General features: G+C 40.5%; 1 protein-coding gene across 1 annotated transcript; it reads right to left on the minus strand.

Moving 5' to 3' along the window:
* Positions 1-673: 673 nt before the first annotated feature.
* On the minus strand, positions 674-25,932 carry LOC132215907 (alcohol dehydrogenase E chain-like). The gene is made up of 10 exons (XM_059664863.1): positions 25,405-25,932; positions 20,894-20,964; positions 18,095-18,196; positions 13,957-14,095; positions 12,111-12,198; positions 11,795-12,014; positions 7,979-8,239; positions 4,533-4,668; positions 3,555-3,693; positions 674-825 (listed from the first exon to the last, which is right to left on the minus strand). The coding sequence occupies exons 1-10, from the start codon at positions 25,433-25,435 to the stop codon at positions 801-803; spliced, it is 1,212 nt and encodes a 403-aa protein (XP_059520846.1). The 5' UTR covers positions 25,436-25,932; the 3' UTR covers positions 674-800.
* Between the last annotated feature and the right edge of the window lie 275 nt (positions 25,933-26,207).

A 26,207-nucleotide genomic window follows, 5' to 3' on the forward strand; every position in this document is an offset into this window, starting at 1 on the left:
AAAACATATTGCTTTTGATGTTTATGCCATTTCTTAGTTACCATTTTACATATCCACACCTGCTTAATCCCTATACTTTAATCCACCATATTAATTTTTAGTTATGTATGACTCATTTTCAGTTAATGAGAAATAATTAAGGTAATAATTAATATGTTTTAACCAATGAAGCACTTTCATGAGTAAAAATCCAGATTTTTAAAATAAGTTTCTAGGAATAGCTCAGTTTTCACATTTAATATCTGAACCTCACATTTATCACAGGTAGCACAAAATTGCTTTTATTTTAAAGAACAGTTATATATTAAGAGCAAAGAGTATAAAATCAATAAATACACTCCCCTGTATCATATAAAATGTGTGTGACACATTTCCCAAAGAAATTTCCTGCATTTAGACATCCTGGTCCATATTCACCTAAAAGTCTGAGTATACCCTTTCCCTGGCAGTTTTTACCTTTGGGCTTTGGTACATTTCATAGAAAGGAAAATACAGGCAGTGGAAGTAGAGGCAGAAGTAGAAGACTTCAAGCACAAGAGCCCATCAAGTGTATGCTGGGGACAAGTAAAATGAAGAACTCTTCCACTGGGCTTCAGTGACTAAGGGTGGCAATGGTACAAAATGTGCAAGAAGTCAAAGAAATCCTTTTCCTTAATGGGAAAGACGACACCATGCAACATGAGTGGAGTGATTAAGAAGAAATGTTTATTGGATTCAATTACTCAGCTGATGGCTAATCTAAATTTCACTTTGTGTTTAAATATTTGTCTGAAAAATGACTTCACATCATTTGTATGGCCTCAGAATGTCAGGACGGTGCGGATACTGAAACACAAAATTAAAGATATTATTTTAATATTTGTGTAGTTCACACTCTTCCATGTAAGAGTCTAAGGGGCATTTGATGTGTCTCCGTGAACAGGTGTCTGTGTTTCCTGCCACTCCATTGCCACACCTATGCATTCAAGTCAAAGATAGTTCACCTTTTCCGGGTTTGGTCTTGTGTTTTCTCCAACCTTAAACTCAAACCTGAACATGGCTGTCATGTAGGCTTTATTATGCATTGGGATTCTCACAAAACATTTTTAGAGCCAACATGCTTGGCATAATAGTTAATTGAAAACAAGAATGGGTAATGAGTTTTTGCTATTTGTCACATATTCCATAGATGTCCCTTGTGTATTTTATCACTTAAACTCAACAATGCTATGAGGCAGACTTTAAAGATTAAAGATTAAAGATTTAAAATACTGAGGCTGCCCTGGCTGGTTTTGCTCAGTGGATAGAGCGTCGGCCTGTGAACTGAGAGGTCCCAAGTTTGATTCCGGTCAAGGGCATGTACCGTGGTTGCGGGCACATCCCCAGTGGGGAGTGTGCAGGAGGCAGCTGACCAATGTTTCTCTCTCATTGATGTTTCTGATTCTCTGTCCCTCTCCCTTCCTCTCTGTAAAAAATCAATAAAATATATTTTAAAAAATACTGATGCTTAGAGAAATTTGTAACTTGCTCTAGGTCACACATCTGGTGCAAATTGCTGGGATTTAAACCCCAATGCAAAATTGCACAAATTATAAGATGACAGGTATCTTGCCTGAAGGAAGCAATGATGTAACAGTAAACGATGAAGATTTAATAGAGCTCTGATAAAGTGGTGCATAAGGAGATAAAGCTGATTTGTATTTAGAGAGACTCCATTCTTGGGAAGATCAGACATATAACATTTACACTACAACTCATGTTCTTTCTCAGAATCATCTTCTGATGAATAAATACTTTAGAAAAGGTCTTCATGCCTTTAAAATTTATATTAAATATTATATTACATTAATATTTAACATAACATTTATATTAAACTAGGGGCCCGGTGCACAAAATTCGTGCACTGGGTGTGTGGGGGGGGGGAGTGTCCCTCAGCCCAGCCTGCCCGCTCTCACATACTGGGAGCCCTCAGGCGTTGACCCCCATCACCCTCCAATCGCAGGATCGGCCCCTTGCCCAGGCCTGACGCCTCTGGCCCAGGCATCAGGCCTGGGTAGGGGACCCCCAGACCCCTCCGATTGCTGGCTCTGCCCCTTGCCCAGGCCTGATGCCTCGGCCAGAGGCGTAGACCCCCATCACCCTCCGATCGCCTGATTGGCCCCTTGCCTAGGCCTGATGCCTCCGCCAGAGGTGTCAGGCTTGGACAGGGGACCCCCATCTCCCCCCGATCACTGGCTCTGGCCCCTGCCCAGGCCTGAGGCCTCTGGCCCAGGAATCATGCCTGGGCAGGGGACCCCCATATCCCTCTGATCGCTTGCTCCACCCCCCGCCCAAGCCTGACGCCTCTGACCCAGGCTTCAGGCCTGGGCAAGGGGACCATCATATCCCCCCAATCCCCGGCTCTGCCCCCCACCCAGGCCTGATGCCTCGGCCAGAGGAGTTGACCCTCATCACCCTCTGATCACCAATCACCGGATCGGCCCTTTGACCAGGCCGTAGGCCTCCGGCAGAGGTGTCAGGCCTGGGCAGGGGACCCCAAGCTCCCCGCGGTTGCAGGCTCCGCCCCTGCCCAGGCCTAACGCCTCTGGCCTAGGTGTCCGGCCCGGGCAGCGGGGACCCGCAGCTGCAGCGGCCCCGCGATCGTGGGCTTCGCTTTAGGCCCAGGCAAGGGACCCCTAGCTCCTGGGACTGCAGCTTCGACCGTGCCCAGCTCCCATCGCTGGCTCCACCCCTACTTCCCGCTATCACTGGCCAGGGCGGAAAAGGCACCTGATTCTCCAATCATGGCTGCCTTTGCCCTGCCCCCCAGCTCTTAGCTCCCCCCTGGGTTTCCGATCACTGTCAGTGGCAGGGGGCTTCTTCCTGCTTTCCCTTTCGCCTCCCTGCATTGTGCCTACATATGCAAATTAACTGCCATCTTGTTGGCAGTTAACTGCCAATCTTAGTTGGCAGTTAATTTGCATATAGCCCTGATTAGCCAATGAAAAGGGTAGCGTCGTACGCCAATTACCATTTTTCTCTTTTATTAGTGTAGATGTTACATTATATTAAAACAATCCCAATGTAGCTCCACCTACTCCTATATGTAATTTACATTTACAGCCATTAATGTCAACCTTTTTAACTGACCAGGCAGAGGCTTCAGTGACTCCAGGTTATGCTTATGACAGCAGGACTCTGATTCTTTTTCTTAGCAAGGGTGAGTGTAATTTTGTATATAAAGACTAGAGGCCTGGTGCACAAAACTGTGTCCTGGTGTGGGTGGCTGGGGCGAGGGGTCGCAGCTGTTCTGGTAGTTCCGCTGTTTTGTCGATTTGCATATTACCCTTTTATTATATAGGATGAGTGGCTTTGATCATTTAGATTCACTGTAACCAACATATGTAATTTCATTTCAGCAGAACTGGAAATGCAAAAGAAACTGTTCCTAGCTTCTCACAATATGATCTTAAATGTTCTACATGCAAAGACTGGACTAGTAATGGAAAACCAAGGCACTCCAATGTTTTTCTCGTACTTTCACCTCTTTTCTCTATTAATCAAACCCCCACCATAAAAGGAAACTTAAAAACTACCTCTTTCCAGAACGAAGCAGGTCAAATGCATCATTTATTTTCTCAAAAGGTAAAACATGGGTTATTAATGGATCGAATGAATACTTCTTAGCCATAAAGTCAGTCACAAGTTTGGGGACGGAATCTTTACTCTTAAAGCCTGAAAAGAACATGACATCATTGTTAGAGGCAGCCAGGGGTAAGAGAACTGGAGAGGAGACTTTCTGAATAGAATTCTAGTGGAAGTTCTACTGCTACTTACTTGTAAGCAGACTACTATTACTGAGGTCAGTGAGAGACCGAGTGCTCCAATATCCTCTTGCAGTGGTTAGACTTTTTGTTGTTGTTGTTACTTAAAAAAATCTGATGAGCTAAACTAGGGTCCTTAGTTATTAGCTCTCTCACAGAGAAATTATTGTATGCATGGTTATTCCCAAAGGCAAGGAGCAAAATGTGCAGCTGTCTAGATTTGGGCAATGAGAGTAACCATGAATTTTTGCTATGGACTTCCTGGGTCCTACTAGGTATATTCAGTGCCTTGTGCAGTCACATGTATAAAGAGAAGTGGTGCTGAAAGACCCTAGTTTATACAGACACCAGAAAAGCCTGTCTTGGGAATGTGTGTATTAGTTCTACATCTAGTTGATTTGGAGCCTGTAGATGTATTGGAGCCTATTAATTTATTTCAAACATTTTGCTTTTTAAAACCTGGCTTGTCACTTGATGAAGGGGAGAAATCCTGAGATTAATAAGAGTTCAGCCCTATTGGAAGGCAGAGGAGGGTGGCAGTGGGCAGGGGTAAGAGGTCAACCAAAGGACTTGTATGCATGCATATAAGCATAGCCAATGGACATGGACAGTAGGGGGGGTGAGTGCATGTGCTAGGTGTCAGGAGAAGGCAGGGAGAAATCAAGGGGGGGGGAAGGTGACATGTAATACTTTCAACAATAAAGAATTAAAAAAAAAAAAAGAACTCAGCCCTCAAGCCTCAATACATACCACCAAAAATTGCTCCTGTCCAGGTACGCCCACCCAATAGCAGCATGGGGTTCACAGAGAGATTCTGGGAATCAGGAGGTACTCCTACAATGACGCTTACGCCATATGCCTCTTGACAGCTTGCCAAGGCAGCCACCTGGAATAAATTAATATCTGGCATCATTGAAGTGGACTTTCTGATAGTCCTCATTCCTGATGCATGGTATGTAATTTTGATTTTGCTAGATTGCAAACATCTGGAGGGAAGAGATTATATGTCTTTGGCTTCTTGGATCCCATTATGCCCAGAATAGTGTTGTGGTTTTGGGAAATGTCCAGAAAACACTTTTTGAATGAGACAATGGGTGAATGAATTTGTGTACACTTAATTCTTCCTTAATAACGTAATGAAGAGGTAAATGTTATTACAAATATATCTATGTAAAGCCTGATTCCTCAAATACAAGTAATGTTTTGTCATCACCCAATTGTCAGGCAATCTATGAATTGGTTAACTCATTTTTCATTTGAATATTAAATAGTATTTTGAACTCAGTTCTTTAAATCAGGTGTTCTGATGATGAATAAGATATAAGATCAACTATCATCACAATTTGTCTTTTGTCCACTTGATGGTCTCCCTTTTTAATGGTTCCCTACAGTACTCTCCTTTTCTAATATGGACAATTTTTCTGTATTTTTTCCAGCTTTGTTGAGGTATAATTGCCAAATAAAAATTGTATAAATGTAGGCTATACAACATGATTTGTAGGGTGTAAATATGATGATTTACTATACATATGCAACATGAAATGACTAGTACAATCAAGTTGACATTATCTCACATGGTTACCATTTTCTTTTTTATAGTAAGAACACTTAAGATCTATTCCCATTGCAAACTTGATGAACAGAATACAATATTATTGACCATAATCACTATATTGTACATTATATCCTCAGACTTTACTCATCTTATAACTCTCATTTGTACCCTTTACCAACATTTCCTCATTTCCTACCCCAACCACCATTGTACTCAGTGGTTCTAAGACTTCAACTTTATTCCACATATAAAGGAGATCATAAAGTATTTGGCTGTCTGTGTGTGGCTTATTTTACTTAGCGTAATGTCCCCAGCCTTACTTATGTTGTTGCAAATGGCAGGATTTTCCTCTTTTTATGGCTGAATAATATGCCATCATATACATATCACAATTTCTTTATTCACTCATCAGTTGACAGACACTTAGGTTGTTCTCACATTTTGGCTATTGTGAATAATGCTGCAGTAAACATAGGGGTGCAGAAATCTATTTGAGGTAGTGATTTCATTTTCTTAGGATATATACCTAGAAGTGGGGTTACTCGATCATACCATAGTTTTATTTTTAATTTTCTAAGGACCTTTTATACTGCTTTTCAGAATATTGAACCACTTTACATTCCCACTAACAGTGCACAAGGGTTGCCTTCTCTCCACACCCCTGCCAACACCATTTCTTGACCCTTTGATAACAGCCATCCTAACAGGAGTGGTGAGGTTTTGTCTCTGTAATTTTGATTTGCACTGCCCTGATGATTAATCATGGTGAGCACTTTATAATATACCTGCTGGACTGAAATGAACATGTTTTAAATGGGCTCTTACCTCCCAAAAATGTATACAGTGCATTGGTTTTACTTTAAACTATACCTATAATTCTGGAACTCCAAAAGAAAGCCTTCCTCTTCCAGTCAAGGCTTTAAACATGTTGTTGTAGGACACTTTTTCAGGATCTCCCAGCTATATATACTGACCAGTGACCTGGTGCACAAAATTTGTGCACATTAAAAGGGAATTAATTAGAGGAAATATTTTAATATTGCTATTTGCCCCTTCTCTATAATAGAAGTGTCAGAGATGAAAGAAAATTAATAAAATGTACATGAAAATCTTCCTCATGTCAGAGTCTGGGGCATGCCACGGGACCCAGAGTCAAGTCCTCGCCCACCCGCGTGTACCTCAAAATTGCACAAGACCCAGACCTGGCCAGCCCCACCCTCATTGGGCTAGATCCAGACCCGACTGGCCCCACCCCCATCAAGCCCCGCCCAGTGGGCGGGGGCGAGAACTAAGATCAACTGGCCTGGCGTAGGGTGGGGGGGGGGGCACGGACTGAGTTCCCCTGGGCTGGGGGGTGCACCTTGAGGTCCTCTGGCCCAGGCCAGGGGGCATACCTTGAGGTTCCTGTCAAGCCCTGCTGGGCGGGGGACACGCCCACAGGTCCCCCAGCCCGGTGCCAGGGCAGGGGACACTGCCTGAGGTCCCCCGGCCTGGCGCCAAGGTGGGGGGCACGGCCTGAGGTGCCCTGTCAAGCCCCAACAGGTTGGGAGCGCAGCTTCAGGTCCCTGCTGATTGCTCGTTAAGGCTCATTATGGGAAGTTGGCCTCCGCTGTGGGTGCAGTCATCTTGTGTTACAGAATCCCTGCCTCTGCTGTGGGTGTATCCATCTTAACCTTTACAGCGTGATAGTCAATTTGCATATTCCCTCTTTACTAGATAAGATTAATCCTTTGATTTTGGAGTATGACATCTGGAAAACCAGATGACCTTGGGGCATGTGGTTATCAGACATCTGGTGTAACAATCCAATCCCACATGAGGAATTGGAAGGAATTTAGCTGGAGATGGCTTCCTCATGGTAATTGACCATGTTTGTAATTATTTGAAAGTAATGTTATGTATGTTGTAGAGATGATGGATGCACTGCATCACTGAAAACATTAACTCCTATCAGTAGCACCAGATATTTATTAAGAGCTTTCCATTGACAAGTGGCACTGTGCTAACTATTTTACATGCATTAATTCATGTAATCCATAGATATGTATTTCTTATACTTTTTGGTGAAAAAAATCTGTTGGCTTTTAAAAGTATTCAGTCTAACACATAGATTTGGCGCTTAATATGTGTGCCAGGCACTGTGCTGTATGCTGTGGTAAAATGGGGCCTGTTTTATGTTAATAAAATGATACTTGCCTTAAATTTCTCATTATTTCTTTTGAGCAAATTGTGATTTATGAAAAAAAAATCAGAACGCATTAAAACATAAAAATTATTAAACCATTTTGTTTTAAAATGTGAGGGGAAATGGAAAAATAAAACTTGCCAATTTGAGAACAGGATTTGTATGATTTATATTTACTTGAGTTTGAATATTTTAACTAAAAATTAACAAAGTAAATTATAAGTGGTCTAATACTCTAAAAGGGAAATATTCCTTGAGATAGGATTTTTAGTTGATGGAATGAAACATTTTTTATAATAATAAATTAAATAATCCAGCTACTAATTAGGAGATGAAAAGTCACTATTCATAGTTAGAAAAATATTCTGTACATATAATATTCTTATTCTGCTGCATAAAGTCACTCTCTAGAATGCAGAAACACGTATTTCATGGCATTCCATGGCACATACATACCATGGTGTCAAGCCGACCAACGACTTCAAATGAAAAATCCACACCTCCACCGCTCATTTCCTTCAGCACCTCGTGGATGGGTTTCTTGAAGTCCTGTGGGCTGATGCACTCGGTGGCACCCACTTGCTTTGCCTTCGCATATTTGTCTTTGTTGATGTCCACCCCAATGATCCTGGCCGCTCCAGCCGCTTTACAGCCCATGACAACCGACAGGCCGACCCCTCCAAGGCCAAACACCGCACAGGTGGAGCCTGGCGTCACCTGTGTTTCAGAAAATGCAAAAATGGATTAAGTAATGATTGTTGTATAAAGTGTCCTGTCTTATCCATCATCGGGACTATTCAGACTCCTATGTCCAACCTGCTATCAAAACCTGTTTTGGCTTCAGTTGCTTCGTATTTAAATTGAGGAGTTTCAATCTGTGGTTCTCAAACTTTGCCAGACATTAGATCCCCGTGGGGAGCTTTAAAACCTCTCAATGGCCAGGTCACAGCCCATAACCAATTACATCAGAACCTGTGCAGGTGGGGCCTGGTTCCCAGGTGATTCCAATGGAAAGAAAGCCCAGGCTGGGAGCCAGTGGGTTGAATGATCTCTGAGCTCTAAATGCCATTGACTCCCATCTTGAAGAGAATCTAGGGCAGTGATGGCGAACCTATGACAGGCATGTCAGAGGTGACACGTGAACTATTTTTTTGGTTGATTTTTCTTTGTTAAATGGCATTTAAATATATAAAATAAATATCAAAAATATAAATCTTTGTTTTACTATGATTGCAAATATCAAAAAATTTCTATATGTGACACGGCACCAGAGTTAAGTTAGGGTTTTTCAAAATGCTGACACGCCGAGCTCAAAAGGTTTGCCATCACTGATCTATGGGCTGAAATCCATTGACAGGCTTCAGTAAATTGTACATACACAGAAGCAATTTTTGGAAATAAAGTGGGAAAGGTTAATCCATGAGAGCAAAAATAATCTAATCAAACGCTCAGTGATTACTCCTTGTTTCATTAGCTTTAGAAGTCATGACCAGTACAATGAGAACAGAAATTAGCTGTAGGGCAGAGAAGAGTTATTCTCAGCTTCAAGTCAAACCTAACAACAGGGGAAATGGAACTGGAAACTTTAAACAGCTTGAGACCAATGTGATCTTAGTGGGTCTTTATCTTTGCTTTTTAAAATACACTAATGAACAATAATGCAATAAAAGTTGGCCTACATTTTAATAATGGATGAGATTCCTTTTCATGAGTGCCCTTGCCCTCTGCTCTGTGTGCAGGCTCAGTTAGACCACCTGCTCAAACAGACAAGGCAATTGCACAAGGGACTTAGTGCTAGAGTCACCGAATTTGAAAAACATGTGCTCTCAGTTGTTGAAATTGGCTAGGGACTGTTTAATACACCTAGTCAGCTATAGGAGTCAGCCTTCAGTGTGGGTAAAATATTCCTTCTGTCCCAAGTAATCAAGCATTCTCTGGAGTACAACATCACTTTTTACTTTACTTAAAAAAAAAAAAAAATGTGAGGCTTGTGACTGTGGTTTTAAAATGCAGGTAACTATATATTACTAGAGGCCCAGTGCACGAGATTTGTGCACTGAGGGTTGGGGGTCCCTCAGCCCAGCCTGGCCCCTCTCACAGTCCAGGAGCCCTCAGTGGCCTAAGCCACCGTCTCGCAGCAGAGGCTTGGAGCAGGCGCCGTGTGTGTGTGTGTGTGTGTGTGTGTGTGTGTCTGTGTGTGTATGTTCACTGGTGGCCTGCCCCAGTCGCGTCGGAGGCTTGGAGCAGGCAGCCTGTGTGTGTTGATCTCTCAGGCTCCTGGCTGTGCCTGCGTGTCTTTCTCTCCCTTCCTCCATTGCTGAGGGCAACCTAAGCCTCCAACTCCATGGCCACTTGGCTTCTCTGCTGCAGCTGCAGTGAGGCTTTGTTTCTCCTCTGCGGCCTTAGCGGAGAAGCCAAGCCTCTTCAGTCTTCAGTCTTCACTCTTCACTCGGCCAGAGCCTTCAGTCTTCGCTCGGTGCCAGTGTATGCAAATTAACCGCCATCTTTGTTGGGTTAATTTGCATACTCGTCTGATTGGCTGGCAGGCGTAGTGAAGTGACACCAATTTGCATGTTTCTCTTTTATTACTGTATATTAGTGGCGTGGTGCACAAATTTGTGCACATTGAAAGGAAATTACAAGAAATATTTTAATATTGCTATTCTCCTTTTCTCTATAATAGAAGTGTCAACCAAATTCACAATCGACAATGACAGATGGAGACACATGCATGCAATTGGTTCTAGGAGAGCTTTATATGGATTGCATGTGCATGAGTTAATTTAGCCTTTTATAGATATAGAATAAACTTGCTTAATTAGGCCTGCTTTCTGATTTAGATAAACTTTTTCCAGCCCAGTGAAGCATCCCAACTTCTTTTTCAGGTAATTGTCAGCAACACAGCAGTAAATATCAACACAAAGCAGATTATTATTGTAGATCACACAGGGAGAACAATGGGTAAAATATTTAACTGCAGCGGTGTTTGACTATATTCTGCATAGTGAGAAAACCTAAGTCATTTTCAAGGTCTACCATTTCTTACTTCTTTTCAGTCAGGTCAAGTTTCTAAGCTTTCTAAATCTCCATTTTCTGGGTAATGAAAAGAAAATAGGATTCCACTGGGTTTCCTATCTACCTACTCCAGGACTTCTGTGAGGATCAAATGAGATGAGGCACAGGAAAAAGCTTCACAAACATTTGTTGACAGTGTAAAATTTTTCCACCCGGCTATGAAGCAAGCCATGTTCCTGGGCTGAAGAAACTCCAAGGAGGATAGTAGCTAGGGAGAGGAAGCCAGGCATTGCTATTTGATGTCATTACCCAGACGGATACTTAGCATATTAGCCTTTTATATATATGGATGGTTTAATATTCAGCAAGAGTTTTTTAAAAGACATGCTATGTGAGTCACAGCCATAAGATTTAGGGCAAGTAGCATTTTGGATCTGGGCCTACTAGATTTCTAACCGTTTGTGAAGAGAGACTCTTAAAGAATTTCTCCTTCAAAGCTACCACCTCTATGGTGTGTGTGTGTGTGTGTGTGTGTGTGTGTGTGTGTGTGTGTGTCCATGGCAGGGGAGGAGATGAAGCAGTGAGATCCCCCAATGAGTGGAAAAAATGCATAATACATCACCTCAGCTTTCTTGCTTTCCTCATAGGGTTCCACAGAGCAGGTAAGTTGATGATGCTTGGTCTGGAGGTGTAACAGGTTAAGGTTTTGGAATCTACTGCTGGTCCTAATTCTGGTAATAGTGGGTCATGGACTAGATGCTCCTCAAAGGCAACTCTTTCATTTCATTTACTTTTGCTGCCTCAGGACCCAGCAGAACTTCCTGTGCCTGGTGCATGTGTGTGCTGACTCACAGTAGAATGAATGACTAAATGAGTCCTCAGCTCTGAAATTTAGTAATCCCATACAGAACAAATACAGAAAAATAATGATTGAAAATGGCACCTTTACCTTTTCTTCATTAGTTATCAACAATGTTTTCATTTTTTATAAACAGATTAAATTTCTAGGATATGCTCTTAATTTTTTCTGAGGGCACTTTTCTTTTTGTTTTTGTTTTTCTTATCTGAGGGCATTTTTCTACTCATAATTGACACTCTAAATTCTGTGGAGTATATCAATGTTTATGTGGTAGTGGGAAGGCGGGAAAGCTGACAGAAAATTTATGAAGAATTGCCTGGATTATTATGAGAAATCGCTTTCCTTTTTGTTTCTGACAGCCCGAGTGCAACTGCTTTGTCATCTGTTGTCATTCCTACCTTGGCAACTTCCATGGCAGACCCATAGCCAGTTGTGAATCCACAGCCAATCAGACAGACTTTCTCTAGTGGTGCGGCTGCATCGATTTTGGCCACTGAGATCTCGTCCACCACTGTGTACTGGGTGAAGGTGCTGGTGCTAAGGAAGTGGTTGATGGGCTTCCCTTTGCAGGTGAACCTGGTGGTACCATCCTGCATGGTCCCGCGAGGCATGCTCAGACTGGCCAGTGCAACACACAGACACACAAGGGCATGAGACACAAGCATAACAGTGTGCAAATTCATTGGCTGTGTCAGGAGAGTAACAGAAACTTACTCATTTTTTGCACAGAAGTTGCTTCCTGGATGCTTACAAACATTGCATTTTCCACACTGGGGAGTAAAGAGTGGGATGACTTTATCACCTAGAGGGGGAAAAAGCAAATTCTTATTAAATTTCTACCCAGGAATTAATAGAGCAAGCACTCAAAGCTTATGACTATGTATTAGAGGCAGTTGCCTTTAAATAGTCTCTCAGAAACAGGATCCAATCACCATGATGTCATTAGACATTGCTGGCAGCATTGTTATTGGTTTGGGTTTGTATGTGCCTGAAGATTGCCAAAGAGGACATGTGACTGGGAACAACCATGGATTTTAAAGTATTTCCACTGCATTAATAGTTATCTTTTTCTCCATGCCCTTTCTCTAGATAGTTTTATACACATTTTATTTAACCCTTAAGAATTAAGTCTTAAATGTTCTTAGTGCAAGTATATTTATAAATTTTAGTAGTGAAGGGCTGCCATAGTTTCACTAGATGTTGGGGAAAGCCAGTATTTTCTAATAGTTTTAGTTACAGTAAAAATGAAAATTTTGACAACCATTCTTGGCTTTTCAAAGTGACTGCTTAATTTTACTATAAAATGAGTTTCTATTTTTTAAATTTTAGGGCTTTTTCCCCCAAAGAAAACGTAACAAAAATGTGAGAAAAAAGAATTAAAGAAATTCCTTTAAAAATCTCAACCCTCAACGAGTTAGGCACTTTCTTTTAGGATGAGAATTCATTTTTAAATGTTTTTAGCTGATAACTTAATTTGTGAATTATTTATTTTGCCTGCTATGTTGGAGGGAACCAGCGTGAAAAGTAAAAGTATTATTTATTGTTAATTTATTTCTAAGTAAAGGAAATACTGAGAGCTGAAACTCAACCCAGACAATATATTTTAATATTTTCTGTCAACAAGTTAAATAAGTATTTGGTAATGGGGCAGGTCAAATCTACTGGCTAAAGTTATTTATTTTTTTTTAGAATTAAACATTATTTTTGTTTTCAACTAGTTCTACATATCCACAAAACCCACAAAAAGGGTTAGACCATAATATTTAATAGATAAACTTTATATGGAGATTATTGCATGAACATTTTATATTTATTCACTCTTTACCTCTAAGAATATTTATCTATATTAATGCACAATAAAATTAAGACAAAATAAATGTTACGGATAAACTAGTACCCTGTAACCAGTCACAGTTAGCCATGGTTTAATGTAGTAAAACAGATATTGTTTATTGCAGGGGCCTTCTGCCAGGTCTCTCCTTGCCTTCTAACTAGTCTGTTTCATTCATTCTGTGCTCAAGAAGGGAGGCCACAGTGGAAGGGAAAACCAGTGAATGGGTTCCACTTCCCACCTAGAGGAGATCATGTTGATTCAGTCAGAGCCCCAGGCTCCCCTCCCTGGGAAGTCAGCACTGAACAGTTCCCAGGCACTGACCTATAGGCTCAGGGCACAGACTTAGATGTTTTTCCTGTGTCCCATTTGTAGTTCTTCTTGGACCTGAGAGAAGACAGTGCTCAGCGACACTGAAATGGAAGTTATTTGATTATGAACTCAGGCAGTGGGTCCCTTTTGATCCTCGTGTATCCCAGGAGCTAACCTGCTGCCTGACAGATAGCAGGCGCTCAACAAATTCCTGCTGAAGGAGAGAACACAGGAGTGCATGAAAGCATACATGTCGGAGGCAGGAAGGGGGCAGGAAAGAAGGAGACCTCTGTTCAAGCCCTAGCTGTGCTGCTGCCCTCGGCAAGGTCTTGCATGTCTCATTGCTTCAGTTTCATCACCCAGGCTGGGTGGTCTTGGGGTCCTGAACAGTACCTTCTCCCAGTAGGAGTTCTATACCTGGTTTTACTGCAGTCACCCCTTCCCCAATGCTCTCCACAATGCCGGCTGCCTCATGGCCTGCGATCACAGGAAGAGGTGTGACGAAGTTTCCACTAGTCACATGGTCATCTGACCGACAGACCCCTGAGGCCACCATCTACAGGGTAAAGGGAAGATAATTAGATTCAGCAAAACTGTGGCCCTCAGATGGACTTCACATGCCCAGCTTTCTAAAGTTGGACTTTTGAAGAGTTTTCAAGGATTTTGCTAGTAATCTCTATTTTCCCAAATTCACAAGATCCTGTTTCTCTTCAAGATTACTCAGTTTATGCATGCATACAAGTCCTTTGGGGGCGGGCAGGGAGAGGTCAAGGGAGGTGGGGGAGGGAGAGACTTATGTAAGATTTTAAACAATAAAGAATTTAAATTTAAAAATAAATAAATAAAAATAAAAGTTTATGAGTGAAAAAAAAGATTACTCAGTTTAAAACCCTCCACTTCTTTCCTTCCCTGCCTTAAGCAATTCAGAATAATCTGTGAAATAAGTTTCTCAAATATTTGTCTTATGTAATAGAGAAGAATGCATCCTTTTTCCTAGAAGTAGAAACTATAGATTAGCAACCAAGGAAATTAAGTCAGTTAAGCTCCACCATTTAATGCTAATTGATTTTGAAATCTTGCACTTTTTTTCTGTATAAACACATCAATACTTTTTAATTTCATTAGTGTGAAAGAATTTCAATCTACAATAGAACCAGAGGATATAAAAAGGAAAATCTAATGTATGTGTCATTAGGAAGGACACATAAGGACTGAGAAATCGTTTCCCTGTAAATGCCTGATTTACAGAACACTGATAATATTGGAATTTTCCTAAATGAAAATTGGTCAAGAGTTGCCTCATAACAACCTTGAGAAATTTTGAACTAAAATAACTCTCATGGGATTCATCTCACATTTTAAGCTGAATTGAGCTTTGTTTGTATGATTGGATTTGCTTTTGTTTCAATGATCCTTTTTTTTCAATGAAAAATTGTTTAATGAAATAAAAACAAAAGAATACATGCTGCTATATTATTATCAGATTAAGCAGAATTCAAGGCCCAAACTAATTAAATGAGACAAAAAGAGTATTATATAATAATAAAAGATACTCTCATAAAAAATATATACATTTTAACAGACTATAACTGAACTCTTCCCTCTTTAAATTTCCTGCCTGTAAGTATAGCCTACCCCAAACCCTCAAAGGACTGCCCTATAGCTTTCTACAATTTGCATGTTCCAAATTACAACTACTGTTATTTGTTTTGCTTTGTTTTGTTTTTAAATTCTTTATTGTTAAAAGTATTACATATGTCTCCTCCCCCCCCCCCCATTGACCTCTCCCTGGCCACTCCTGTCCCCTAGCACATGCCCTCTCCCCTCTACTGTCTATGTCCATTGATTATGCTTAAATGCATGGAACAAATCTTTGGTTTATCTCTTAACACACCCCTCCCCTTCCTACCCTCTGAGGTATGAAGATCAGTTTGATGCTTCTATGTCTCTGGTTCTATTTTTGTTCATCAGTTTATGTTGTTCATTGTATTCCACAAATGGGTGAGATCCTGTGATATTAATCTTTCTCTGACTGGCTTATTTCACTTAGCATAATGCTCTCCAGTTCCATCCATGCTGTTGCAAATGGCAAGATTTCCTTCTTTTTTACAGTAGTGTAGTATTCCATTGTGTAGATGTGCCACTGGTCTTTAATCCACTCATCTGCTGATGGGCATTTAGGCTGTTTCCAAATCTTAGCTATGGTAAATTGTGCTGCTATGAACATAGGGGTGCATATATCCTTTCTGATTGGTGTTTCTGGTTTCTTGGGATATATTCCTAGAAGTGGGATCACAGGGTCAAATGGGAGTTCCATTTTCAGTTTTTTGAGGAAACTCCATACTGTCTTCCATAGTGGCTGCACCAGTCTGCATTCCCACCAGCAGTGCACAAGTGTTCCTTTTTCTCCACATCCGCTCCAGCACTTGTCATTTGTTGATTTGTTGATGATAGCCATTCTGACAGGTGTGAGATGGTACCTCATTGTTGTTTTGATTTGCATCTCTCAGATTATTAGTGACTTTGAGCATGTTTTCATATGTCTCTTGGCCTTCTGCATGTCCACTTTCAAAAAGTGTCTATTTAGGTCCTTTGCCCATTTTTTCATTAGATTTTTGGCTTACTTTTGTTAAGTTGTGTAAGTTCCCTGTAAATTTTGGTGATTAAGCCCTTATCAGATATAATGTTGGGAAATATGTTCTCCCATGTAGTGGGCTTTCTTGTTGTTTTGTTGATGGCTTCTTTTGCTGTGCAGAGGTTTTTATTTTGATGTAGTCCCTTTTGTTTATTTTCTCCTTTGTTTCCATTGTCCTAGGAGCTGTATCAGTAAACAGATTGCTATGATATATGTCTGATATTTTGCTGCCTATGGATTCTTCTAAGATTTTTATGGTTTCCCATCTTATGTTTAGGTCCTTTATCAATTTTGAGGTTTTTTTTTTTGTATGGTGTAAGTTGGTGGTCTAGTTTCATCTTTTTGCATGTATCTGCCCAATTACCTATTACCACCTTAGTTAAGTTTATTCCTAGGTATCTTAGTTTTTTTGGTGCAATGGTAAATGGGATTGTTTTTTAGTTTCTCTTTCTTGAGTTCATTATTGGTGTCTAAAAAAGCCATAGATATCTGGGTGTAAATTTTGTATCCTGCTATGTTGCCAAAATCTTTTATTAAATCTAGTGGGGTTTTTTTTTATTGAGTCTTTAAGGTTTTTCTATGTATAATATCACGTCATCTGCAAAAAGTGACTATTTTACTTCTTCTTCTCCAGTTCCGGACAGCTTTACAGGGGAGTTTTACGAAAATTCGAAGAAGGACTTATACCAATCTTCCTCAGACTATTTTAAAAAATTCAAGAGGAAAGAACACTTCCAAGCTCTTTCTATGAAGCCAGCATTACCCTAGTCCCCAAACCAGATCAGATGCTGTAAAGAAAGACAATTATAGGCCAATATTCCTGATGAATATAGATGCTAAAATCCTCACCAAAATATTAGCAAATCACATCCAGCAATACATTAAAAAGATCATACGCCATGACCAAGTGGGATTTATTCCAAGGATGCTGGTACAATATCCGCAAATCAATAAATATGATACATCACATAAACAAATTGAAAGGTAAAAACCAAATGATTATATCAATTGATGCAGAAAAAGCACTCGGCAAAATCCAACACCCTTTTTTGATATAAAACTCTCAGCAAAGTGGGGATAAAGGAATCATATCTCAACATAATGAAAGCCTTATATGAGAAACCTACAGCAACATCATACTCAGTGGGCAAATACTAAGTAAGACCATTTCCCCTAAGAATAGGGAACAAGACAGGGATGCCCATTTTTCCTATTCAACATAGTATTGAAAGTGCTAATCAAGAAGGAGAAATAAAAGGTATTCAAGTTATTCTTGAATAAATTCATCTTTTTCATCATTTTGAGCTTGACTCAATTTACCTCTTTATTGAGGTTGACATTAGGATTATACTGTACATACTATCTACTCTATTTTTGAAAGTTTAACAACTTGTATTTTTATATTTCCTTGACAAGAAATGTAATTCCACTGTTTGGATTACTAGGGCACTTACCTAGGTTTCTGATTCGATCCTGGTTGGGGCACATATGAAGGCAAGGCAACGGATTGATGCGATGTTTCTCTCTCAGCGCTCTCTCTCTCTCTCTCTCAAATAAATAAACAAACATATCCTTGCATGAGGATTTTTTTAAAGTGCTTCTTTTAATATATATATATATATATTTGTATTGATTTCAGAGAGGAAGGGAGAGGGCTAGAGATAGAAACATCAATGATGAGAGAATCATTGGTTGGCTGCCTCCTGCATGCCCACACTAGGGATCAAGCCCACAACCTGGGCTTATGCTCTGACTGGGAATCAACCATGACCTTCTGGTTCATAGGTCAACGCTCAACCACTGAGCAACACTGGCTGGGCTAAAAAGTGCTTCTTAATAAACTTTTTGTTATTTCCATTTGTACTATTCTCTGAATTTTCTTATACTTAAAATTCAATAGAAGAGAAAAAAGTGTTTCACCTTTATACGGACTTCATGAGCCTTAGGGGGTGCTACCTCCACCTCCTCAAGGGAAAAGGGTTTCTTTATCTCCCATAGCACAGCTGCTTTGCATTTTATTACCTGGAAATTGAACAGAAAGATGACACAAGTGCTTACCCGCTCTTGAAGTCAGGGATTGTGACTTTCATCTTTTTATGTGCAACATCTAGCTCCCTGTCTGAAATCTGATAAATGTTATATAGAAAAGGACAACTTCTGATTTGCAAAGAGAATGAAAATACCTTTTTAAAATGTGTAAAGTAATAACATAAGGAAACATAAATAGAATTAACTATAATGAGGCATTGAGATAAAATGGAATATGTTCTTTTAAGTCATCCTTATGTTGTTTCTTTTTCCAAGGGTTGTTTATTTGTGATATTTCCTAATGCAGTCCTGAAATTGGTTGTTTGCCCACAACTGTTTGCTTGCAATGAAGTTTTAAATTACAAATATTTCACTGATAGGATCACTGTCTGGTCACATAAAATCTATTACTCTCTTGCTCAAGTCAGTGCTTAAGCCCCAAACAACCAGACTTTATGATTCCAGTGCATACTTGCCTCCCTGCATAGGTGACTTCTCTTTCTCCTTGCCTGTCCTCCTCCTCCGATTTCTCTCCCCACTACTTCCGTGTGCTACTAGTTTGCATGACTCATTTGAAAGTGAGCTTTGGCAGCTTTATTTTCTTCTCTAATTTATGTGTAGCTATTTTTTTTCCAGATTAGAGGTGAGCCAAAAATCACAGAGGTTACAGCTGTATACACACACACACACACACACACACACACACACACACACTCTTACCCACATACTCACATATATATTTAAAAATGGAATAACTGTGTGTTTGACCTTTTAATCTAGCATAGTTTATCCATAGATGTTCTTCAAAATTAAAGTTGAACACATATTTTTAGTACTAGAGAATGTAACATACTGGTAAAATCTGTCTTCATTGCTACAAAGTTTATACATTTGAGAGATTTCTTCTAGATAGATAATTCTATAGTAATTATAATTATGAATATATAATTCATAATTACAAATATGATTTTAAAAGGTCAATTGAAATGTATGCTTTTGCAAATTAATTTTCATTATTTATATGTCAAATTCTCCTACTCTGCTGAGGTGCTTGCCATGGTCAATACATATGAGAGTACTTAGAAATAATACGCTAATAGTGCATAAGTCCTGATTATCAGGTGTTCATTTAATGGGCAGGCACATTGTGGCCAATGCTGAATGAATTACATACTTGATCTCTAAAGCCCACAGGGCAGTATTATTAAGCTATTGGTCTATTTTACGATGGCAAATTTGAGGCTCATTTGACTTAGCAACTGACTAATTTTTGCAAAGTCAGAAAGTCTGCTGCCCAGAAAATTAAGACAATCCAACTTTATCTTTTCACCATCCCATGGTAATAAGCAATTAATCAAATCTTATATAACAACAACATCAGTAGTAGTGACTAACATGTATTGAATAACTTATATGTACCAGACACTATCCTAAGTGCTAAGGAATATAAATTTATTACATTCTCACAACTATCTTGTAAAGTAGGGATTATTATGATTGCCGTTTTGCATGTGAGGAAAATATAATGCAGGAAGAATAAACATGTGAAGTGCTACCACAAAGCTGAAATCTATGGATGTTGCCCCAGAGGGGCAAGAACCGATTGCTTAGCATTTACTGTTTTCATGAATACATTTGGTTTACTCATTTGCTTTCTGAACTCATTATTTCTTTCAAACTGAGTTTTGACAAATTTATTTTTAATTTTTCCTAACTTTTATTCATTTGGAATATAATTCACCATTGTAAATGCTAATCAGTAACAAATGAAAATAAAGAGAGTTGAAATGAAAAAAACTGACAATTGGCCCTCTTGAGTTTCCAAAAAAATCATAGGCCTGTTATATAACACAGGGTGTGTAGAAATCTCAGAAACTTTCAATTTTGTTATTGCAAAATATTAGAGTGTGTGTTCCACTCCTAACACAACAAAAGTCCTGGGCACTTTTTGGGACTGAGCAGTTAAACAATGTGAATTGATTATATTGTATGATCACATGCATTTCTCTGCACTGATAAGCACATTGAAGAGGTAAAAAGATCTATGGAAGACCTAGAACCAATATCCCTGTTCCTACTAGTAATAAGTGATTCAAACTTTATCAGTATTAACTTTTGATAAAATCATGTTGACTTTTGTATGGAGAAGATATTTTTCTTTAAGATTTCTGTGGAAATTTCCTGCATTGAGCCGTCATAGGACCCTTTAAAATTAGAATTTGCATGTTGATGTTGGCTTGCTTATCCTTGATGATTCTAATGCTTTGAGATCAATAAAACTTGTCAGAATTAACTTTCCTCCTGTGTTCATAAAAATAAAAACATGATTACAAAACAATAACGTTTAAGTTTTGGCTTCTCAATACAATGGTAAACTATTGATTAAAAATATTTCTAACTTCAGATTTTCAAATTATTCATGATTGGCTGTAACTACTGCCCATTTATCTAATATAGTAAATAAAGACTTTAATAGGTACAAAAGTTACATATTCTTTTAACAATATTTAGCAACAGCCTATTTAAATTCTGATTCAATATACATTGCATAACAAAGCATATATTCTATGTTATATTTCAGTTTATATGGTTTTTAATTTAGATATAAATTTTAAATTATTCATTAAATATTGTTTCTCTTTGTGAACTATATAATGAGAATATATTTTCAAAAGTAAAAAAAATGCTTACTTTTCCTGCTGTGCTCATGTTTCTGTTCTTTATGCAGGCCAGGAGGCAGATGGATTCTTGCAGACCCTTTCCTGCTCAATTACATGAAACAGATATGTTGCACAGATATTTTATTTGCTTGAGTAATGCTCAGTTCTACACATGTGATCTGGTGTCTTTAACCTGACCCACAAGTTTATTCTCAAACTATATCAAATCAGAGAGAAATGGGCACTAATCCACAACTCAGACCTGGACTTTGTAATTTGCCAATTATGGATAACAGCTTGATTTATCTGGTTAAATATTTCTCTACACATAAATTTTAATCTCTTTTTCTCTGGATTCCACGTTTATTCTCTCTTCTTCTCATTTCCCGTTTGTGTGCACTAAGCTGCAACTTCTAATCCTCATGCTGCCATTAGAGCATGAGAAAGAAAAGAAAGAAAGAGCAGTAAGGAAGCAGCACAAATGACATAGGACAGAGAGAAGTACAAGCCAGAGGAATGTGTTTGCCCCAGCACCCCCCTCCTCTTCATAGCAGAGAGGTCAGACATCAGTCATTTACAGAAAGGGTGCTCATGACCCTGGCATTTCTGCTCTACGCAATACCTAGCAGCACTGACTGAGCACCTCCCTGTTCCAGGCATTCAGTTGGGTGCACTGGGGTGGCAAGGAGGGATAAGAGATGGCCTCTGCCTCTGCCTAGAGGCAGTATGGGGTCATGCTTATGACATGGCCTTGGATTCCAGGCAGACCCTAGCTTTACTAGCTGTGTGAATTTGCCCTTATTTGTAAAATAATAGAATAATAGTACCACCTCAAAGCATTGTTTGTTGAACAACTGAGACAAGCCCTTTAAAACACTTACCAGGAAACCTGGCAGATAGGACAATCTTCAATAAATATTAGCTACAATGATTACCCATAAAAGAAACTCACACTCTATGGCAAAAAAAGACACAGGCAAACAAGTCAGATCATCGGGATGGCATCTGACTGAAGGTCTCAAAGGAAGCTTTGTGGAGAGAACATTTAAGTTAAAAACTAAATATTGATCTCTCTTGCACAGTCAAAACTGAAAAACACACAATCTTGTGCATTTCTATTATCCATTGGTTAGTGCCATGAATAAGAGAAAGCCTCCTCTAAGTTTGACTTTTAATAAATCTCAAGTCTTATACCAACACTTGAGAGCACAGTGCATTCAATTACTTAATTAGATATAATCTGTCAACATGTATACATTAACATAAATATTACGTTTCTCTAAAACTGTTAAGGGCATGACACTGTTGTCTGTTTTCAACTTTACTTGTGTAGGTGCAGAGGGTCATACAGGGCTACATACATCCACCTGGAAGAGAAGACACTGCTTGTACAGAATGGTCACCACCTTGTTCTCCCTGCTGCTCACCTTCACTTGTGCAGAGCAGGATGAAGAAAGTGAGTCTGACCACTTTTCAGAGATTCTGGGAGGCATCAAAGAGCTCATATACCCCAATCAATTTAGAAAGACACATCGTACATGAGTAAGTTTAGAAAGTGATGGTGGGATAAGTATTTGAATTCAATTTATGTTAGTCTTCCCAGCCTCCAAAACTATCAGAAATCAATGCTGTTGTTTAAACCAGTTTGTTGTGTAAACTGACATTTATTTTACAGGAGCCCAAATGGACTAACATAAATATGTTTTTGTTGATTTCAGAGAGGAAGGGGAAGAAAGAGAGATAGAAACATCAATGAAGAGAGAAAATCATTGATCAGCTGTCTCCTGCATGCCCCCCCCCCCCACACACGCACACACACACTGAGATGAAGCCTGCAACTGAGGCATGTGGCCTGACCAGGCAGGTGCCGTGATCTCCTGGTTCATTGGTCGACACTCAACAACTGAGCCACACAAGCTGAGCCTTACATTCTCTTCTTAATTCCAAATGCATAAAAGAACCTGCAAGCTGTCATTTCTTGGAAGCATTTTTCTCAGTCTGTTGAGATCTTGCTTCCAGACATATCCTCGGTTTGACTCAAATAAATTATAAAAAAATTTCTACAGGTTTGGATATTCATACATCAACAGATTTTAGGTGACCTTGAAATATTCTGAGTGAGCAGAAATGTGGGACAGACTGGTCACACATCCACATGTGGTGGTTGAGAACAGAGAGGAATACATTGGCCATGGAGGTCCCCACAGAAGAATGAGGACAGCTCCAAAACCTGCAGCTCCAGTGCTGAGAAGAGAAATCCCTACAACAGCTGGCTATGAAAATCAGCTAGAATTCACTCTAGGTGAGATGGAGGGTTGCTGTAGACACAATCATCCTCTTAAAGGGCCTAAGTATAGCCTCACTTGCTCACAACTCTCACCCTAAGCTCCAGAGAAGGGACAGCAACTCAGAGCATGCCAGGGCCATAGAAATCATAAGAAAGAACTAGTCAGAAATGAAAACTACAATAACTCAAATGAAGAATATGTTGGAGGGGATCAACAGCAGACTGGATAAAGGAGATGAGAGAATCAGTAATTTGGAAGACAGGTAGCAGAAAATACCCGAGCAGCAAAAAGAAAAAAAAGTAAAACATGAGGATAGTTTAAGGGACCTCTGGGACAACATGAAATGTAACAACATTTGTATCATAGGAGTATCAGAAAGAAAAGAGAGGGAGGGAGGGAGGGTGGGAGGGAGGGAGGGAGGAAAAAAGAGAGAAAGATTTGAAGACATAATTACTAAAAAGTTCCCCAGTCTGGCAAAGGAAATAGACATACAAGTCCAGATAGTGCAGAGTTCCAAATAAGATGATATCAGAGACTCACACCAAAACACATACCATCAAAGAAGAAAAAGAAAAAAAAAAATCATGGACATGGACAATAGTGCAGTGATTGCTGAGGGGAGAGTCATGAGGGGAAGGTTGAGGAGAGTATAGGGGAGATAAAAAAGCAAGCAAAAGAAAACAAAAATGCCAAAGAATGATCTTAAAAGCAGCAAGAGAAAAGGTAGCTCCTATAAGACTGTCAGCTGATTTCTCAAGAGAAACTTTGCAGGCTAAAAGAGACTGGCACACCTGAAAGAAAAATAATGTTGTATATAAACTGTAATTGGAAAAAAAAAAAAAAAGAAAAACACAAGAACCTATAACTAAGATTACTCTACCCAGGAAAGCTATCCTTTAGAATCAAAGGAGAGGTGAAATGTTGCACAGGCAAGAAAAGGCAGAAAGAGTTCACTACTATCAAACCGTTATTACCAAAAATATTTAGGAGATCTCTTTAATAAGAAGAAAAAAAAAATTTTAATAACTAGGAAAAGATAGGAAAGAAAAAATTTCTCACTGACAAAAGCAAACATATAATAAAAGTGATAGGTCGACTAACACAAAAGCTAGTACAAAGGTTAAAATGAAAGAACATATAACAAGCCTAAGCATGTATGTGTCTATAAAGAGATCATTAAACTGCTGAGCCAAAATATGATAGAACTACAAGGAGAAAATCAATGAACGCATTCTTATAGCTGGATATGTCAGCATCTTTCTAGCAGAAAAGGACAATTCCAGCAGGCAGAAGATCAGTGAAGACACAGTTGAACTAAACAATACTATCAATTAACTGTACATAAGACATTTATGGACTACGTCATTAATAGCAGCAGAACACATTCTTTTCAAGCTGACATGGAACTGTCACCAAGGCGGATCACATTCTGGGCCACAAAACACAATTTAACAAGAATGCCAAATGAAACAGGGAAAGCAACATGGCATTATGCTTCATGGTATGCACATGTCTTGATCATTTTTACATCTAGCTACAGTGAAGACGTAGATTATATAATGGGTAGTTAGTATAAAAGTTTTATGTTATGCCACAGGACTAAAAATAAAGTTCATTCTTCCGAAATAGTGAAAATAAGATATCCTTCATGTTTTTGTCACATGTTTTCTCATTCAATCATGCCTCCTTTCCCCCCCATTGTAAATGAAATAATGTCCAACATTTTATTAAACAATCATGAGAGTGTGGGCAATTCCTGGGCCATTGGGGCCTAGAAAAGATTATGAGACCAGTATCTTGTCATTAATTGCAGAAATACGCTCCTGATACTTTCAATACGTGGTAAAAATATTTGTAAAAGACAAATATAAATATCTTCTCAGTTATTGGAAAATCCGAAGTCCAGCTGTACCTTCTTCCAGAGATGGTCTTGGATATGCATAAAGCCTGTCTCTTGAATAGGTATAGCCACTAACCGATATCTCGATATCAAGAGTATTCCCCACCAAACTGAGCCAACTGCTGTGTTATGCTTGGCCAGGAAGACATGGAAGGGTTTGGGGGTTCTTCTCAAGGGAGGCACCCAATCCAGGCTCCAGCCTGGGCTGCCCCAAGCCGCTCCTCACCCTTCCTGGGAGGCAGTGACCTGTCCTGGATGGAGGGAAGAGTGGAGCTTCGTCCCTTGCCCCTCATCCCGAATGGGTGCTGCGCTTCTCCGGCTGCACTTTCTGGGATGCGGGCAGCAGGCACTTACTAATGACCGCCATCTGGGTGCAGGGGAACATCTTTCCAAGGTGCGTCCCGGCCTAGTCGGCTGCAGTTGCCCCGCCGCGCTGCCTAATGTTGCCTTGAACTGAACGAAAGGTGGGGAAACTCAGGATCCAGGGGGAGAGCGGGTCCCCAACCCAGTCGCCAGGCGGTTGGGCAGTTGGGCGGTTAGGCCTGGTGGCAGTTGTTGGCGGCCAACGGCCCTCCCGCCTCAGCCCCCAGCCCAGTTCTGCCCGCGCGGTCAGGTCCTGGGCGCTCAGAGGAGCGGGGAGCAGCCTTCGGGTGCCTCGTGTCCGTGGTGCCGCCTCTTCCAGGGCGACCGTGCAAGCACCGACGTGGGCCACCTCCCCGGAGCTGGGCTGCTGCAGCCGCATGGACCCCTTGTAGGCTGACAGGTACTTGAGCTCCCGGTAGCTGGGCAGCTGCAGGAAGGCAGGCGAGACGAACGCAGCTCCTGCTCCGAGGCGCAGGAGGGGACCGAGAACCCGCCGCCCTCCCGCCCCGACGCCGCAGCAAGTGGCTCATGGGGAAGAGCAAGCGCAGGGTGAGCAGCCCGGGAGCGTGCGCGAAACCAGCCCACCTCGCGGAGAAGGTATGCGGCGGCTCGCAGCGCGCCGCCCCCGCCGCCCCCGCCGCCCCCGCCGCCCCCGCCGCCAGCAGCAGTGGTGGTGGTGGTGGCGGCGCCCGGGCCGGCGACAGGCCCTGGGCCGTGACTCCAGGTCCCCACATGGACGGCGCAGACCGTCGCTAATGTCCGGGACGGGGGTTTTGGGAATCCGTCTGTCCGGG

This window comes from Myotis daubentonii, chromosome 1, assembly GCF_963259705.1.
Source record: "Myotis daubentonii chromosome 1, mMyoDau2.1, whole genome shotgun sequence".
Lineage (NCBI taxonomy): Eukaryota > Metazoa > Chordata > Mammalia > Chiroptera > Vespertilionidae > Myotis > Myotis daubentonii.

What these genes read in the sequence shown, in the direction of transcription:
- LOC132215907 (XM_059664863.1), bottom strand. Translation starts at nt 25,435, where the DNA reads ATGTTCCCCTGCACCCAGATGGCGGTCATTA. An exon ending in CACCCAGATGGCGGTCATTA is followed by an intron (nt 20,965 to 25,404) that starts GTAAGTGCCTGC and finishes GTAATTGAGCAG; the next exon opens with GAAAGGGTCTGCAAGAATCC. An exon ending in CTGCTTCGTTCTGGAAAGAG is followed by an intron (nt 826 to 3,554) that starts GTAGTTTTTAAG and finishes TTTGTGTTTCAG; the next exon opens with TATCCGCACCGTCCTGACAT.